Below are 17,821 nucleotides of genomic sequence, written 5' to 3'. Positions count from 1 at the left end.
ACTTACTATTCATAACTAATTCCTAATTATTTTATCATGTTTCACATTGTATTGATTTTTTGTTTTGAAGAGACTAGCGATAAAACTTACAAATTTTAGTTTGGTAAGGCACATAATTTGACAAATTTATAGTGTTTTATGAGCTCATTCGAGTAGCTTATAACTTAAAATTTATCTCCTCTAAAATAAAACTTAAAACTTATCTTTCTTTTTTTTTTTTTATCTCAATTATACCCTGCAATCTTAATTGTAAAAAATAAATATTAATTAAATATACATTTTTCATGTCATTTTATATTTATAAACTAATTCAACCCACTAATTTTATCAAACATTATAATTCAATCTGTTAGCTTATTTGCAATCAATTCTTCCGCCACAAGCTCATCTGATGTACACTAGTTTATCAATTATTCAATATTTTTTACTAAACATAGCCTAAATATAGAAAAGAGAAATACTCCCTCAATCTCATTTTAATAGTCTTTTTAGCATTTTTTTTCTCTCTCTCAAAATAACTGTCATTTTAAAATATCAACGTAACATTTATTATTCTTTCCCACTAATATACTCTTATATAATGATTTCACTTCATTTAACTACTCCACCAATTACAATTAATAATGATAGTTTAGTAAATTATACTAATTTAACGATTAAAATCAATTTAACTAATCATTTCCTTAAGAACAATACAACTATAAAAGAGACAATTAAAATTGAGAATAAGAGAGTATCGCGGATTCGAACATACGTCGCGACAAATGAAATCAAATCAAATCAAATTAAGCTTCAATACATTTTTTACCTTTTTTTTTTGCAAAACATTTTTTACCTTATTGAAATTTTGGCTTCAAATGAAATGCATCAAATACCTTAGATAATATTTCTTTTTTTTGGTGAACATATTTTTTATTTTTATTTTTTTAAAGTAACATGATTATTGAAGTCCCATAATGCATCTCAACCTTCATTAAAAACATTAAAATATTTGTCCTTGGGCCCAAATAATAAAATATCCAACGGTGGAGAAATCAGATCCAAGTTTTATTAATCTATATCATCCAAAATACAATACAAATATATATTTACCTTTAAATTTGTTACTTTGTGAGTGTTAGTTTATATTTTGTTGCAGGCGAAAACCCTAGTTTCTCTCAACCCTTCCTTTGCGGCAGGTAAAATTCCTATTCAATTCAACCCTTTACGAGTTTTCATCATTCAATTATCACCGTTCCATTATTTTGTTCACTCAATTTTTCAATTTATTTATTTATTTGAAGTAAAGTTTGCATCTTTGATTTGATTTGTTTCTGGGTAGTTGTAGTTGTGCAAAGATTTGCATCTAGGGTTGTTTCATTTTACTGATTATTGATAGAACTTGCTTTTTGTTTTGCAATTTGACTTCAAATTTTCATGTGTTGACTTGAAAGTTGGGGTATGGGTAGCTTACTTGGTTGAGCTAAGAAATTAAAAGAGTTAAAGGTTTAGCGTTCGAATCATGGTATGAGAGAAAATACTAACATAACAAATAATATAGTAACCCACTTGGATTGGTCTGATGGTGTTGGCTTGGGACGTTGGAGTATGCTACTCTCAAGGTCTCAGGTTTGATTCTCGTTGGTGCCAATTTCGGTGGGATTAGTTTGGTTTTAAAAATACAAAAAAAAATGAATATAGTAACGTTTTCTATTTTTTTGTTTTGTTTTGAAATTGAACATTTTTTGGTTGTTTTTAGGAAAATGAGAATTTTGAAGATGGGTCTGATTTTTTTTTTTTTTTTTTTTGGGTGTTCTGATTGAATATTAAGGTTGATTGATTGAGATGGGTTTGATATTTCAAGTGACTTAATTCTCATTAAGTTCTTTTATTTACTGCTTCTATGAAGCACGGACACAGACATTGACACATGTCGCACATTAGACAAGAAGTGTCAGTGCAATGCTTACTGCTAATTGACTTTTTGTATCTTTACTTTGGATATTGAGTGAAAGCTTGTTTTCTAATAGGATTGATATTTGGATTTTGGACAATACTATACTTTTTTGGGGTTCAATTTTTTTCTCATCAATCAATTTGTTTGTTGCATGTTTTTAGTTAATTTTGTTTCCTCACGGGACCACTGTTATTTTGTTTGTGACAAGAAATTATGGTGTTTATTGATCCATGTAGCCAATGCACCTGGTGGGAAAAGGCTTCAATTGTTCTTGTTGTTTGATCATTATTTATTTGTAATTATACTTTTTTAATCAATTATGAAATCATATTAGCTTGCAGATATTACAATTATATTCTGTGATTGTTCTTTAAGTCTAGTCGCTAAGTTTAGGTAGAAAATAAATATCATTCCATTTGTAGGTATAATACTACAAATGGTAGTATAATACTATGATTCTTAATGCTATGATTTATGCCATTTATAATGGTTAAACTTTAACTAGGTATTTTACCTTTCAGTTGTCATCCATCGTCTACCACTCATTGGTTTCGAACCTTCAACATGAATGATAGGAAATTATATTGCAATATAGCTTATAGGGGACTAGAGGTGATTTTATTCAATAAATTATGTGTTGATATTTGCATTTGACTCCATTTTGACCTCGCTTTGAAATTTCCATTTCATGTCCGTGGTCTCTTTGAAAACAGCTTTTATCTTGAGAAAAATGCTTTTCAACTAGTTTCTTGTTCTACTAAATGCCTCGAGTAGAGAGGCACTTGGTATTAACTTTTGTTGCGCAATGGAATGATATTTTCTATTGTGTTTTTTTAAGTATTTCTTGATTACTAGATGAGAAAAAGTTATACTGAAGTATCTTCAATCGATTCTCAATTTGTGCACATGTATGAATATTACTTACCAAAGCTAAGGGGTTGTTTTTCAAGAACTATAGTCCTCTTGTGAATTTATAGGCCTATAATGAAAATCATAAGTCCTGTATAACAAAAAGTATATGCTTAATATATGGTTTCATTATTTTGGTTCAATTCACATGCATGGTTTGTTTGTAGGTTATTCTTTCTGTCTGCATAAACAATGGCCGATGGTGAATCAGACAAGAATATTGAGATATGGAAGATCAAAAAGTTGATCAAAGGACTGGAAGCTGCAAGAGGTAATGGTACTAGTATGATTTCTCTGATAATGCCTCCACGTGATCAAATATCTCGTGTCACTAAGATGTTGGGAGATGAATTTGGAACTGCTTCAAACATCAAGAGTAGGGTAAACCGGCAATCAGTGCTTGGAGCCATTACTTCTGCTCAACAGAGGTTGAAACTATATAACAAGGTTCCTCCAAATGGATTGGTTCTTTATACCGGTACCATTCTCACTGAGGACGGCAAGGAAAAGAAGGTGACATTTGATTTTGAACCTTTCAAACCAATCAATGCATCACTTTATCTCTGCGACAACAAATTTCACACAGAAGCTCTAAATGAACTTCTAGAATCTGATGACAAGTTTGGTTTTATTGTTATGGATGGAAATGGAACCCTTTTCGGGACATTAAGTGGAAATACTCGCGAGGTGCTTCATAAATTTACTGTTGATCTACCAAAGAAACATGGTAGAGGAGGACAGTCAGCTTTGCGTTTTGCTCGTCTCCGGATGGAAAAACGACACAATTACGTCAGGAAGACTGCAGAACTTGCCACTCAGTTTTACATCAACCCTGCTACTAGTCAGCCTAATGTTGCTGGACTCATACTGGCTGGTTCAGCTGATTTCAAGACTGAGCTGAGTCAATCAGATATGTTTGATCCTCGTTTGCAAGCAAAAATATTGAACGTGGTTGATGTCTCGTATGGTGGGGAAAATGGCTTTAATCAAGCTATTGAATTATCTGCAGAGATTCTATCTAATGTGAAGTTCATTCAAGAGAAACGCTTGATAGGAAAATACTTTGAAGAGATAAGCCAAGAGACTGGTAAATATGTTTACGGAGTTGATGACACATTGAAGGCTCTAGAAATGGGTGCAGTTGAAACACTCATTGTATGGGAGAATTTGGATATTACTAGGTATGTGCTGAAAAATGCTACCACTGGTGAGATTGTAATAAAGCATTTGAAGAAGGGACAAGAAAGTGATCAAAGCCACTTCCGCGATGCGGCCACATCTGCAGATTTGGAGGTTCAGGAGAAGATGCCATTACTTGAGTGGTTTGCGAATGAGTACAAAAGATTTGGATGCTCGCTGGAATTCGTGACCAACAAATCTCAAGAAGGGTCGCAGTTTTGCAGAGGGTTTGGTGGTATTGGAGGTATGCTTCGCTACCAGCTTGATATCAGATCATTCGATGAGTTATCTGATGATGATGGAGTGTACGAGGATTCCGATTAAGTGCATATTTGGATTGACAGTTATTTTGGCAGAACCAGTGTCCCACAAAATCATGGTGCCTCGGGAATTTGTCAAATTCACATTGATTCCAATTATGCATTAAACATCTGTTATTCTAGTGCCTGTCATTGTTTTTTGTTTGGATAATTGGATGAATGACTTTCACCAAATATTTCCTACAGATCATTTGAATTTTATGCTACTGAGATGGTACTGATACTCAGTCCTTTGTTGCGACATCTATCATAAGCTTACTGTTCACTATTATTTTCTATTGCCTCCTAAATTTTATTTTTGGGTTTGTCAATGCAAGTGGCTGCCAGCAACTTCTACCACTTTTCCATTTTCATATTTTTTGGAAAAAAAAGTTCTATACACTACGATTAATTGTTATGCATCTTGATCAAATTATATCCTAATGTAATTTTAGGATATAATTTATAAAATTCCAGTTTCCAAAATATTTTATAAATATTTACATCTTGAAATATAATTGAATTGAATGCACGTGTTTAATAGTTTTAGGCTGATGGTGTGTATAATTGAACAAATGTATTCATTTAAAGATTGGATATAAACGCTAGATAACTTTTTACATAACTTAAAATTTAGTTTAATTCATCTTTATAATTTATCAAACACCACATACTGCATTTACCAAGCGGAACTCAGAAGCATTCCCACTACTTAATTTAGTTTAATTCATCTTTATAATTGATCAAACACCACATACTGCATTTACCAAGCGGAACTCAGAAGCATTCCCACTACTTTCTAGTGTGGAAACTCTGAATGCTGCCGATGTTTTTGCTAATGGCTTCATATATTTCATGCTAAACTTTCTTGGTAACAACCCTTTAGTGTGCTTAAGGCATATGGTTCCCCTTCAACACACCATTCTCTTTTTTACCTCTTCCAACTTTCCCATTCCTTCCAAGCTTTTGATTCCCTCTAGCTCCTCCCTTCTTGCTTGAATTCCACATATACCATTGGTGCCAGAGTTTCAAGGAGCTTGTTAAGGGTGTCCGAATCAAAATTAACTTTCATTTTGAAGAGATCTATCAATCCAACCTTAGGTATGTCGATCCCTGTTCTTGTTTTTCGTTTCAAGTATCAATCCAACCCTTTTTGTTCAATCCAACCTTTTTGGGTTTTTCTAACCTGGGAAATCTTGCACAGGATAAGGAGTGATATTAATGCACCACTTTATGGGTTTCTCCAAATTATTAACGAGTCTTTCTCTTGAAAATTGATTTTTTTTTCCTTCTCTCCTCTATTAACTACACAGTTCTGCACTGCCACTTGAAAACACATTCTACAAAAACACTAAAGATACCCAGTTTTTTTATTCTCCTCTCACGTCACTTAAAAGACACATTTCATTCTATAAATTCAAAGTAAAAGAAGAATTGGAAGAAATTATGATGAATCTTACCAAAGGTATAATTCATGTTATACATTGGCTGTAAGTGAAAGAATTGGCTAATTCTTTGCTAATTCATTGGGGAATTAGTCACTTTAGTCCCTGAATGGGGAACGATTCGTCAATTTAGTCCCTGAATGCAGAGAAATTGCAAAAAAGTCCCTGAATGTAAACTCTATTAGTCAATTTAGTCCCTAAATGCAGACTCCGTTAGTCAATTTAGTCCCTGGATGTAAACTTCGTTAGTCACTTTAGTCCCTGAAATTGACTAACAGAGTCTACTTCAGGGACTGTTTTGCAATTTATCTGCATTTAAGGACTAAAGTGACTACTCCTTTCCCATTCAGGGACTAAAGTGACTAATTCCCCCTAATTCATTGCATAAGTTATTACTGTAAGGTACGCCAAAAAGATATTACTTACAGGATTAGCTAATTCAGGTTATACCTTACAAAATTTATGCAGTTCCGGCTCGTTTTGGATAGAGTCATTAGTAAAATAATTGTCTTAAAAAAAAACTGGGTTTCACTATAAAAACAAATAACGGTGGTTTCATGTCTTTTTCTTCTTTGACAACAGCGTTGGTTTCATGTTTATAAGAGAGAGCCTTTCAGAAAAATAAGAGAGAGAAAAAACAGAATTTAAAAAAGGCAAATGTTAACTTGTGCCTTCAAGGGCACATGTTAAAGAACTTATTATAGAAATATACGTATCAAAAGTCGTGCAGTCAACTTCTAAAAGTTAAATTATCATGTTTTCCAATGCAAAGTTACTCATTTTGGGTTCCTTAACATGTACCCTTAGGGCACAAGTTAACATGACCCTTTAAAAAAAGCTAATAAATTGCTTCAAAAAAAAAGCTAATAAATTGACTCATTAATAAGATTTGGAGAAACCAATAAAGTGGTGCATTTATCACTGCTTTATCCTGTGCAAGATTGCACATGTTAGAAAAACCTTTTTTTAATGGGTTATGTTAACTTGTGCCCTTAGGGCACATGTTAAGCAACCCAAAAGTAGAAATTGTTTCTTAAATTTTGTGCATTCAATTAGTTAAAAGTCAAAAAGTTAAATTCAAATACATTAATTACAACAAAACATTTCTATTTTTACTTCTTAACTTGTGCCTTGAGGGCACAAGTTAACATTAGCCTTTTTTAATAAGTCTTCCAAATTAAAAGGTTAGTAACCTTGTCCTTAAACATGTCAATGACTTAAAATTAAGTCTTTGAACTAAAAATGCTTTTAATTGAATCTTTCGGATTTTAAATAATGCATAATTAAGTCCCTAATATTTTAAATAATTTATAGGGTAAATCACCCTCACCACTCACCTCCCTTAAGTTCTCTTTAAACAACACAAAAACGCGCTCTAGTTTTTGACATTAAATTCCCTTATTTATTTCTTTGCCGGACACTTAGCCCCCTTAAAGGATAACAGTTAATGGTTAAGACAAAAGACCCCTCTAGATTTTTTATGTTATTTTGCAGCATTCTACTAGTATTGATTTGCTTATGTATGATGTATTAGTTGGAACCATAACATCCTTTCTAAAGGCCTTTTGTTGCCCTGTTTTGTTAGATTTTATGTGTTCTTTCTATATGTTTTGCTCTTGCTTTGTTTTGTTCAAGTTTGCACATATTGTACTTGAGCTGGTTCTATTATGAATATTATTTGGTTAGTCATAAAAATTTAAGAGATTAATTCTTCTTGAATAAATTTGGCACAGAAGAGCCAAGATAAACTATAACCAAGGTTGAAAAGTCGGTAATAAAAGAGAAATATATATAAGTTGTTGATATTATTAATGTAATGGCATATTTTTTTGTTTACTTCATCATACAAAATGTTACCCAGCTGATACTGTTATACATCATTGAAGCTCTCAAAGCAAGTGATTACAGATTTTCCAAGCGGCATAATGCTTAGCAAGAAGGGGAAGATAAGTAACGATGACTCAACGACGTTAACGTTTAAAGGAGGTCAATTTTTTTGGGGAGGTGAGTATAATATACCTCAATGAAGATGAGTGCAACTTTTATATATATCATACAACAAAGGTGTCTCTCATTTAGTGTCCAGTAGTACTTCAAATAGTACTATTTCCAGTAGAGATAACTTGTGAAAAACCTCAAATTTCATAAATATTTTCTTTCAGTTTCCTTTATTTTCCACACTTTCCTACCTATCAAACTAAATTATTTATTTATCATGTAAATGGGCATCATTATTCCCAAAAATACAGACTACAGATAGATGTATAATTTAAAAATTGTCCTCTCAATTCCCACTGACTACAAAGCCTGTAATTGATCTAATTTTCTGATAATATACCTTAAATAGTACAAAGTGTGAGGCTTCATGAATCAGCAAGTTCAATAAGTTGAGTGACCACATTTGGCTCTGCAAGGGTACTTGTATCACCAAGTTCATCTAGCTGCCTAGAAGCAATTTTTCTCAGGATTCTTCTCATTATCTTTCCACTCCTTGTTTTTGGGAGGCCAGGTGCCCAATGGATTTTGTCAGGTGCTGCAAAGGCTCCTATCTGAAATGTTAAACAAAAATTGTGAAAATAAGTTATTTTTTTAACAAAGCATCAATGTTTGTTCTGAAAAATGATATCACACGACATGGATTTACATGATGATCACAATTGCTGAGAAATTGTAATGTAGTAGAATCTGTTTCGCTGGAGCAGACTTGTTATCTAGGATACCATTGGTTCCACATATTATTCAAGGGAACCAGCAACCTTGATTAAAAGTTCAGGAAGTGGTCAAATTACCGAGAATGTCTTAAATAACTAACAACTGCAGTAGTTCAATAGGGCCTAAATTTGTTCTATCAGGATGCAACCTCTTGACATAAGTCATTACTCAGGCGATTATTGATTGACCATAGAGTCTAGAATAACATTTAATTCTGCATATATGGTTGGCAAATGTACAGTGAGAGGCTATAATGGATCAAGAATAGACCTGCTTTCGAACTGTGAGTACGAGGTCCTTCCGCAGTTCTTCACTGTATGGAACACCATCCACAAGAGTAACAAAGGCATATATACTCTGTCCTTTAACCTACATTAGTTATGGTAGTTGAATCAGATTTCATACAGACAGCAATACTATGTTGATGCCATACAGAAACTACTTAAATTCTTTAATACACAAAATCACACTTGATGTTGACCATACGTATAGGAGAACATTATAAAGTCGTACCTCGTGCTCCACACCTACAACGGCTGCTTCGGCACATTTTGGATGTGAAACTAGAGCCGATTCCACTTCAGCTGTGCCAATACGATGCCCACTGCATATAAACAAGACTATCAGATTTAAACATCATAAGAGAACTACATGTCTATTCAATTCATATTTACATGCTTGCACCTATAAATAATGAAATTGTAGGGCTGACAAATAACTAGAGAGAGCTTATGAAATTCAAAGAATACCTGACATTGATGACATCATCAACTCTTCCGGTAAGCCAATAGTATCCATCTTTATCCCTGAAACAAAATCAAGTACGTACAACATAATTATCCCACACATTTTTACAAGTTCTTTCTGGTGTTTCCTGTATTTGAAGTAAGGCTGCAGAAATATAATTTACACAGCCTACACTCAAATTCAAAGATATTTATACAAGACTCCTAGATCGTATATTATGAGAATCAAATATTAGGAACACTAACCTGCTGCAGCCATCACCACTGAAATAGTAGCCAGCAAAGGGCTTGAAATATGTTGTTTCGTATCGTTCATGATCACCATACAAAGTTCTGAATGCCCCTGGCCATGATTTCTTAATACACAAATAACCACTGCACTCACCTTCGATCTCAACACCATTTTCGTCCACTATTACAGGCTAAAGTAACAATAAATTTGTCAGAGGTTGGCATAGTCAGTGAACTGTAGTAAAAAAAGGGGAAAAAATAACTACATATTATAAAATGAACAAACAAGGTTTGCTCAACAGACCTGAACTCCAAAGAAAGGGCAAGTAGCAGAACCAGGTTTCTGGGGCCAAGCTCCAGGTAGTGGAGTTATCTGCAGGCGAAAGTGAAGAATTTGAGTCCAAAAGACAGAAATGCACAAAAATGTGTGTGCGGGCATGCGAAGACTTATACAAAACCCAGCTCTCTATTACCACTTCAGCTGTGCATATGTGGTATTGTTACTGAACGAATGAACCTAAGTTATATGTTTAGTGTCCGACATGAGAATCATATTGAACAAAGATAACCATCAGAAGTTAAAATACCATGAAACCACCAGTTTCCGTTTGCCACCAAGTATCAGAGATAGGGCATCTTGAATCTCCAATTACATTGTAAAACCATCTGAAAGAGAATGATCAAAGTATGCATCAGAATGTTATTTGATCTGGGAAGTTAAGCTGTAATTACATAGGAAAAATAGCGATGCCAACCTCCATGCACTTGGATTTATGGGCTCCCCTACACTTCCCAAGACTCGTAAAGATTTCCTCGAGTAGCGGGTAACATGCTGCATGAATAACCATGTTTAGCGAACAATAACTACTAAATAAAACTAGAACAAATGGAACTCTAAACACTTGCATTGGACGGAGTTCCTTTGTTCTATGCAATTGATGTATATAAAACAAATATTATATCCTCCTAAGACATGCAAAGATATCAATCTCATAAGAGGATGCATTCAACCTTCTTTAGATGAATAATTGGATAATTAAGACTGACATCAGTGAACTTGAAACAAAAATATAAAATATTTGCAGGCATGTGTTTATTCACAACGGAATATGTGGAAGAAGTAATAAGAGAGGTTCTAGACCAAAAATCTGAATGTCTGCAAGGTTGAATATTTGTAAAGCAACACAAATGGGAAAAGGGAGAATATGACATCAAATTTGTTGTGCCTACTGCTTGTATCATATATGTGCAGTGGAACAGAAGAGGCAAGAAAGGCTCAAGGGACCAAAAACCATGCTAATGATGCTTTCAATCCTGTTTGACATCGTATACATTCTTTTGCGATGTTTTAATTTAATTTTTTCCTTGCTAAGATTCGAATGACAAAGTTATTAGCCTAAACTTGTATGCTCTTCTAACCACCATTCTACTAAATTTGAAACACTAAAACCATCATCGTTATGAAAAAAAGGCTATCTTAAGGAGATGCGACAAAAATGTTATACCAATTTTACCCATTAACATTGAATGTATTTTCCTATTGTTTTCTGTTAATTTCTAGGATGAGTATGCAAATAAGAATACAAAAATTCATGAAGTATAATACTATCATTTATCAGGAATATCACGGAAATCTTTCAAACTTCCACACAAAGATAAGAACTCTACAAAACAATGTTCAACTCTTACATTTTAATATGTATATTTTATGCAAAGGAAAATTTAATGCCTAATATTGAGTTTAGGGTCCAAAATTCAAGTAATAAAAATACATATCTGATGTAAATAGTATCCAGTAAAGAGAAGGAAATGGGTAATTCAAAAGGTGATGACATTTCAAAGCGAAACTCATGCTGCTAAAATACAATAACAGTTCACCTTTTTAAAATTGCAACAAAATTTTAAAGTTTCTCCATGTGCAGAACCTTTTGCTCACCATCACAAATAATTTTTCAGGGAGGTATAGAGTAGGCATAGAGGTATCTTACCTCATCACCATCACGCATGAGGGACCGCACCAATGTAGGAGCTGTGTAGAATATTGATACTTTATATTTGTCAACAATGTTCCAACTACGCCCAGCATCAGGATAATTGGGAGCCTGCATTCATGGTATCAGATTCAGAACAAAGTATTTCTTTGCAATTCCGAAGTGTTTTTATCCATTAACACAAAATGCCAAATTAATAGAATGATGTTGGTGGAAATTACTGTACATTTTATTAAAAAATCCCATAATATAAATCTTTCTAAAATATGTTGCCAAGTCAAACTTTTTCAGGTCTACAAATCTCAGATTGAGGGAATCAAAATCACATGATGTAAGTAGCCATAACCTAGACAACCAATAGACCCGGCATAAATTGTTGACCAGTTGCAAATGGGAGCCTTTAAATTCTTTACATCACCTATTCCACAGCCCCTTGATGTATAAAGTAAATCACTTTAAAGGGCATTTTGCAGTTTAAGTGTATCAGTCTAATACTCCCTCCGTTTCAAAATGAGTGTCGCTTTAGCCAAAAAAATTTGTTTCAAAATGAGTGTCGCTTTACATTTCCAATACAACTTTAATTTTTTTCTTCCAACTTTACCCTCTCCAACTTTTCTCTCACACAATTTTCAATGCAACTTTAATTTTGTCTTTTTCTTATAAAGTAAGGGCAGTTTAGTAAAAGCGTTATATCCAATGATTATTTCATTCTATTTCTTAATCTGTGTGCCAAAGCCTAAAGCGACACTCATTTTGAAACGGAGGGAGTAGTACCCAAATCCTGACTTATCCTAACACGGTGCAACTTTAGGTAACCAAGTGGCTAATTGATAAAATATGGAGTAACTACTCATTTTCTTTTTGGCTTTTAGTAACAATTCTATGAGCTCAGAAAGAAAGAAAATCTAATGTCATTTCTCACAACTCTATATAAATTGATAAAACTCGTTCTTTTTCCTTTATGAATTCTAAACCAACAAGAATCAACAATGAAAGTGTTTTTCACACTATGTGGAGTCAGTTACATGGATCAAACAATGTCATCATGTCAAAAACCAACATTTCAGGAAGGCCATTTCGATTAAAGTCCTTTTTTGACCAGTTTTACCAAGTGCTTTTCTTGGTCTTCCTCTACCTTTAATAACCTAATCCATTTGATCGAGTATTCTGGATATGGCTTCCGTTGGTTTTCTTATTACACAGGCAAACCATTTTTTTTGTACTCTTATATTCTAGAGTTGAATTATTTTGTTTGGTTGCACTAATAAAAAGATTCTTGGATTCATCTCGTCTAGTTCTATCATGCATATAAATGATTGCACTATGTTCGTATTGAAATATTACCCCTTCATACAGAACAACAGTGGCACCATTGAGTATGGGTCCATAAGTGACATAGCTGTGCCCGGTAATCCAACCACAATCAGCTGTACACCTGTAATCGGGGAATAATGGAGTTAAATAAGACTATCCAGTTTTAATCAAAAACACTTCAAAGATGATAAAAATAAAATGTAAGATAGGCTTTCAAGAAAGAATACCAGTAGATGTCAGATGGCTTGTAGTCAAATGCATACTTAAATGTTGTTGCAGTGTATACCATATAACCACCAGTGGTATGGACGACGCCCTTTTAGAAACATTGTTAGATATTAGAATGCGGAAAGCTTGAGCCATAAAAAGAAGAAAAAGGGAACATTACAGCAATAACAGCACACAAATACCTTAGGTTTTCCGGTACTCCCACTTGTATAGAGTAGAAAAAGTGGATCCTCTGCATCAAGCCACTCCACTGGACAAGTAGTTGGATATTGAGGAATAACATCCTGCAACACCGGCAATAAAAAGAGCAAAAAAGAGAGGAAAAAAACTGTGAGCTTTTATAATTATAGAAGTCAAAACCATGAACATTCAAAACATATCCGGCATCCGTAAACAGAATTTCAAATTTCGAGTAAACTTATCATCAGAAATAAATTCATTTGAATTTTTTTTACTAACAAGTATATGATCACATATAGGATGCAGCAACTAGGAATTTTGCAGAAATATAGAAGAGAGAACTCATTTACCACTTACAACTAGTACATATAGATGACCATGTCGGAAAAAACTTTTATTGACTAACCTGCCACCATATATCTCGCCCTTTCGTCCATTTAGTTTCCTCCCTCTTCAATGCTAATGTGTTGTCATAAGTTACACATACATCTGCTTAGACATGCACAAAATGAAAAGGAAAAGGTCAAATAAGATAATGAAGGTAACATGAGGTATTCTGAATGAAACTGGCTACAGCATACACTTCTGCACAAACATTACAGGTATCAGGTGATTCTATTCACTTCAGTTGTGAACGTCTGTTACATGGTGAGAGAAGTCTAAAAAGTTGGACAAATACTAGCTAAGGAAGAAGGTTGATCACATAAACGGGAAGTGGTGTTTCCAGTGGCGGACGGGTGAGTAACGCGTAAGAACCTGCCCTTGGGAGGGGAACAACAGCTGGAAATGGCTGCTAATACCCCATAAGCTGAGGAGCGAAAGGAGGAATCCGTCCAAGGAGGGGCTCGCGTCTGATTAGCTAGTTGGTGAGGAAATAGCTTACCAAGGCGGTGATCTGTAGCTGGTCCGAGAGGATTATCAGCCACACTGGGACTGAGACAAGGCCCAGACTCCTACGGGAGGCAGCGGTGGGGAATTTTCCGCAATAGGCGAAAGCCTGACGGAGCAATGCCGCGTGGAGGTAAAAGGCCTACGGGTCATGAACTTCTTTTCCTGGAGAAGAAACAATGACGGTATCCGGGGAATAAGCATCGGCTAACTCTGTGCCAGCAGCCGCAGTCAACCCTTTATTAGTCAATATCAATCAACTAATGAAGTAAGTAAAAAATATTACAATTGTATTTGCCATTTTCTAAATGCTAGGTTTCATCAAACGACATTTTCTCAAACTATCAATCAAATTACTGATGTAGAGGTCCTAAAAGCCTGGCTGTTAAGGGGCAAGAGCCTCTGCTTTAGATAATAGTTATGTGTCTCACACCAAGCTGATATGGGACTCGTGATCCTACATCAAATACTTAATATCTCGCTAAAAAAAAGAAAAATGGAAGAAATATGAATGAAAACACACCCAGAAGAGAGCTAAGAAGTTCACTGATAAGGTGCTTAGTCAAAAGGAAATACTCGTTTTATTCAATGAAAGTGATTGACCAATCTTCCTACTAGCAAGCTAAAATTACTGTCACTTACCATTCGCTACGAAAAGGTGCAAGATATTAGCTATCCTGGTCTCTCTCTCTCTCTCTCTAATGTGTTTGTGTATGCATCCACTCATTTTTGAATTTTAATACATGATACAGAACTACCTAGTTATAACTGAAGAGAAGATATTATAGTGCCGGAACTATAAACAAATAAATGGCATTCCTACCTATAGAGACTCCATTTTGAGCTGAATCACTGATGGCAGTATCAACTATGTCTTTCAGATAGATAACTTTAGAGCCCCTTTTAACAGCATTGCAAGTAATTACAACTTTTGGCTTACAATCAATGATTCTCTGTGAAAGAGATTCTGAAGAAAACCCCGCAAATACAACCTAAAGAAATTAAAAAAAACTAACAGTATTAAATCAATTGGCAAGTCAAACAAATCAAACAACGTGATAACTTTGAAATCATCAGTAAACAAGAAATAACTTGACAAGGACAAAAAAGTTTTAGTGTGATACCGAATGAACAGCACCAATGCGGGCACAAGCAAGCATTGTGATAGGAAGCTCCATAAGCATGGGCAAATAAATAATCACAGCATCTCCCTTTTTCACACCAATATCTTTCAGGTAGTTTGCAACCTGAAAAAAAAAATACATCTCCAATCATTCTACCAAATACCAATTGTCGTTATGTTTTACCATCTATTAAAAAAACATTCAAGCACCAAAACTTGAGAAATTTGAAAACTCATAAGTAACCTGGTAGCTCAACTAGTATGAACTGACGGTTAAATGAGTTAAAGGACCAGGTTCAAAACCTAGTAAAGTATTAATAACAACTCCCTTTGTTTCACAATGAGTCTCACTTTAGCAAAGAAAATTTGTTTCGAAACGAATGTCATTTTCACTTTTCAATGTAAAAATTTTCTCTTCAAATTTTGAGGTCTAATTAATACTATGTACATTACTTCCAAAACATTATATTTCACTTTGCATTTATAATGGTTGGGAACACACCACTAGTCGATAAGATTGATTTAGTATGTGTCATGTCTTCTGACAACTTTATTGCATGTGTGCAAAAACTACACTCATTTTGAAACAAATGGAGCAATACACTAGCATTTATCTATCCAAAGAAAACATACCTGGCAAACTTGATGTAGAAGCTGAGTGTATGTTAAAGTAGCATCAACACCAAGTTCATTCCCTTCCCAATAAAAGGCCACTTTGTCACCTAGTCCAGCTTCAACATTTCTATCCAAACAATTATAACAAATGTTGGTGATCCCACCCTTAAACCACTGAAACAATGCAACAAAAAGTTCAACTTTTGATCAAACACTACATACAAAAATCTAGATCCAAATGGCATAATTAAGTAAGTTAAATAATCACCTCAATGTTAACATTTCCTTTTCTGACATCAAAATTCTCATGACAAACTTGATCACCCCATTTTTGTTTCCAATAGAATTCTGATGCAATTTCAGACCAAAATCCAGCAGGATCCTCAATGGATCTCTTATACATCTCCAAATACTAATAGATCACAAAACAAAACCCACCAATCAAAATTCAATTTTTTTCAGGAAAAAAACAATTTTTATCTAACATGGTCAAAATCAAACAAAACCCAGAAGAAGAAAAAACCTGCTCTGGAGATTTAACATTTGCTTGATTAGCAAAATCTTCGCTTGGAACAACAAAATCATTTTCTTCAGTAGCAAGAGATTCACCAAGAATAACAGCATTCAAACGAGGAATGCGACCAGCACCAGATGGAAGAATCTCCATTGATTCTAAATGGCGTAAGTAATTGTTTTTTCTATGATTCGAAGCCATCAAATTCTTATGATTCCTTCTTCTTCTAGTATTGTTGCAGAACAGAGAAGAAACAGAGGAAGAACAAAAAGGGTTCTTGTTCGTTACACAGAGAATTGGATCCAATACACCTTGTGATGATAACATTCTGCCATAGTTATGATATAAATAAATTAATAAAGAAATGAATTGTTTGATAAGAATTCAAATGAATAAGGAAAAATAATAATAAATTAATAGTATTGTACTGGGTTAAGTTACAGCATCACATACATCATCATTGAAATAGAAGAAATTAATACCAAAGTGATAACTGATAAAAGTCAGGGTAGCTGTGCTGTGTGTCCATCCCGTTAAATTAATACACAAACCGCTTCTTGAATCGTTTTCAATTGATAATGACAATATTGTTAAGTTAGATTTTTTTATTTGAGTGTAAATTCAGATTTTGTATTGTGTGTGAGTTTCAGATGATGCCGATCATTTTGTCTTAAAAAAGAAAAAATACCGATGTCGTTGACTCGTTGGATGTGGTTATCTGTTTTGTTTATTGTATTATATTATATATGTACGAACCTTCTTCCTTCAAAAAAAAATGTACGAAATTTCCACGGCTGAGTTAATGTCATGCACAAGATGAATTTTTTGGCATCATTCGAATTTTCTTCATATACAAAATTCAGAAATTGGATAAATTTATGCATTTGTTCAATAAATCGAAAATTATTTACCGTTTGAATCAATCTATTATTGGTGGTTGAATGTGATTTTTTTTTTATCTATTTCAATTTTTTTATTAAAATGCTACTCTCATGACGGAATATAAACAAAAATGTAAATGTATTTGATCCAAATTTAATCCCAATTCATATTGAACCTATTCTTAGTGGCTGAATATAAACAAAATTGTAAATGTATTTGGTCTAGATATACTCCAAATACATTTTGAACCAAACAAACGTATAACTGTAAATAAAATTAATTCATTCTTATTTCTTAAAATGAAATATAAGAAGATATCAATCACTTCTCTCTATTTAATGATAGTGTGGCTAAAATTCATTTAATTTAGGCAATTAACTCAATTTTTATTGAAATTTTCTTACTTACGTGTAATTTACTTCAATTACACTTTTTTCCCTTTATTTTTTTTGGTCAAAATACATGATTTAATAGCGAAAATTACAACAATATTATGAATCTGTTAGTATGATAATCGTTTTTATCCTAAAAATAAGAGAACATTCGATCAACATGTATTTTGAAACAAATATTACATCAGTTTTTTTAGGTTTATTTTTTCTTATATTTTTTAAATGTAAAAAAGTAAG

The 17,821-nt window shown here is 33.6% G+C and overlaps 2 protein-coding genes across 6 annotated transcripts; one reads left to right on the top strand and one right to left on the bottom strand.

The window, feature by feature from the left end:
* Positions 1 to 1,110: 1,110 nt before the first annotated feature.
* LOC146909276 (eukaryotic peptide chain release factor subunit 1-3) lies at positions 1,111 to 4,615 on the top strand. Of its 2 annotated transcripts, none has more exons than XM_085727164.1 (2): positions 1,111 to 1,178; positions 3,013 to 4,615. In XM_085727164.1, the coding sequence occupies exon 2, from the start codon at positions 3,038 to 3,040 to the stop codon at positions 4,346 to 4,348; it is 1,311 nt and encodes a 436-aa protein (XP_085583290.1). In that variant the 5' UTR covers positions 1,111 to 1,178; positions 3,013 to 3,037; the 3' UTR covers positions 4,349 to 4,615. The 2 variants fall into 2 exon arrangements, with proteins under 2 accessions (XP_085583290.1, XP_085583291.1); XM_085727165.1 differs by having other exon boundaries at positions 1,111 to 2,548.
* Positions 4,616 to 7,891: 3,276 nt separating this feature from the next.
* ACS (acetyl-CoA synthetase) lies at positions 7,892 to 16,820 on the bottom strand. 4 transcript variants are annotated; one of them, XM_085727160.1, is made up of 19 exons: positions 16,764 to 16,820; positions 16,320 to 16,638; positions 16,065 to 16,208; positions 15,815 to 15,970; positions 15,183 to 15,305; positions 14,882 to 15,050; positions 13,577 to 13,659; positions 13,173 to 13,274; positions 12,990 to 13,078; positions 12,793 to 12,883; positions 11,446 to 11,559; positions 10,213 to 10,289; positions 10,045 to 10,123; positions 9,762 to 9,830; positions 9,473 to 9,648; positions 9,230 to 9,286; positions 8,994 to 9,084; positions 8,751 to 8,849; positions 7,892 to 8,524 (listed from the first exon to the last, which is right to left on the bottom strand). In XM_085727160.1, the coding sequence occupies exons 1-19, from the start codon at positions 16,769 to 16,771 to the stop codon at positions 8,504 to 8,506; spliced, it is 2,067 nt and encodes a 688-aa protein (XP_085583286.1). In that variant the 5' UTR covers positions 16,772 to 16,820; the 3' UTR covers positions 7,892 to 8,503. The 4 variants fall into 4 exon arrangements, with proteins under 4 accessions (XP_085583286.1, XP_085583284.1, XP_085583287.1 ...); XM_085727158.1 differs by having other exon boundaries at positions 7,892 to 8,317; XM_085727161.1 differs by having other exon boundaries at positions 16,793 to 16,820.
* Positions 16,821 to 17,821: the final 1,001 nt, after the last annotated feature.

Source organism: Medicago sativa, chromosome 7 (genome assembly GCF_051527215.1).
Source record: "Medicago sativa cultivar Bolivia chromosome 7, Bolivia_mono, whole genome shotgun sequence".
Taxonomy (NCBI): domain Eukaryota; kingdom Viridiplantae; phylum Streptophyta; class Magnoliopsida; order Fabales; family Fabaceae; genus Medicago; species Medicago sativa.
The sequence above is the reverse complement of the archived record's forward strand: the minus strand, read 5'-3'. Positions and strand labels throughout refer to the sequence as shown.

Bases quoted from the DNA above. Each gene is read 5' to 3' on its own strand.
- ACS (XM_085727158.1), bottom strand. The intron at 13,660-14,881 runs GTAGGAATGCCA...ATGTCTAAGCAG, and splicing joins TCAAAATGGAGTCTCTATAG to ATGTATGTGTAACTTATGAC. The intron at 8,850-8,993 runs GTACGACTTTAT...TAACTAATGTAG, and splicing joins TTGTAGGTGTGGAGCACGAG to GTTAAAGGACAGAGTATATA.
- LOC146909276 (XM_085727164.1), top strand. From the start codon at position 3,038: ATGGCCGATGGTGAATCAGACAAGAATATTGAGATATGGAAGATCAAA.